Source organism: Gavialis gangeticus, unplaced genomic scaffold, assembly GCF_001723915.1.
Source record: "Gavialis gangeticus isolate Ggan-Ray unplaced genomic scaffold, GavGan_comp1, whole genome shotgun sequence".
Classification (NCBI taxonomy): domain Eukaryota; kingdom Metazoa; phylum Chordata; order Crocodylia; family Gavialidae; genus Gavialis; species Gavialis gangeticus.
The window spans coordinates 29,816,799-29,817,808 of NW_017729026.1; the positions used below are offsets into that span (position 1 = coordinate 29,816,799).

General features: G+C 58.5%; 1 protein-coding gene across 1 annotated transcript in view; it reads right to left on the reverse strand.

The window, feature by feature from the left end:
- FOXO3 (forkhead box O3) overlaps positions 1-1,010 on the reverse strand; it is a 154,269-nt gene that overhangs the window by 152,723 nt on the left and 536 nt on the right. The window contains exon 2 of the mRNA XM_019520230.1: positions 787-1,002. Coding sequence (XP_019375775.1) covers positions 787-1,002 — 216 coding nt within the window. The remainder of the gene's footprint in view (positions 1-786; positions 1,003-1,010) is intronic.

Consider the following 1,010-nt stretch of genomic DNA (forward strand, 5'->3'; position numbering starts at 1 on the left):
CAGCAAACTCTCCCCAGTTTGAGAAAACTGAAAAAAGGTGATGGGAAATGTCAATCCTCATTGATCAGGATCAAAGTTTCTCAAAAAATCCTCCTCCTGGCATTGGGTCAGACGCTCAACCATAAAGGCTTGCAATACTGGCACCGTGCTGCATTTGAAGAGAGCCAGCCTTTTCCTCCTTGCTAAATAGCCACCCTGCATCATGCCAGTGACACTGCTTTCTGCGCAGCTGGAATGCTTAAAGGACGGGGCATGTGGCACATGCACAGAAGAACACGCAATAAATACTGAAGGCAACCAATTTGGGGTGGGGTGCTCAGAAAGAAAGAAAGAAGTTTGGCTGTCTAATATTAGCACCGGAGTGTGTGTTTTTTTAAAGAAAGGAGCTCTGTATAAAAACAAAACTGCCTGCACCCCATGTGCTTTCAAAGGCAGGAGGTAAACAATCTGCAAGAAAAGCTGATCCTGTCTGCCTTCCCTCTTGGTCGGGACGGGGTCCCGGCTGTTCGGACGTGTGCCCAGAGTGAAGGGGGGGAGAGATGGGCAGGGCGGTGTGTTTCTGTAGCAGACGGGGCCCCCAGCTGCCCTAACACGTAGGAAAAGCCAGACAACTATCAAGGGAGGCAGAACAGTCTCTGTTTGGAGGAACTCCCCAGCGGCTGAGGAGAGCAGGTGGCCCCCGCCGCCCTCCCCCCGCTCGTCGCGCAAGGGCCGGGGAGGCGGCGCCCCTCAGCAGCAGCCCCCCAGCCCAGCCCCTCGCGGGTCGGGTGCCCCGCTCCTTCCTACCTTCCAGCCGGCCGAGCTGTTGCTGTCGCCCTTATCCTTGAAGTAGGGCACGCAGCGCACCATCCAGTCGTAGATCTGCGAGAGCGTGAGGCGCTTGTCCGGGGCGCTCTCGATGGCGCGGGTGATCAGGTCGGCGTACGACAGGTTGCCCCACGCGTTGCGCCGCGACGAGCACTTGCGCGGGGCCGAGGAGGAGGCGGCGGCGGCCCCCGGCCCCGCGCCCA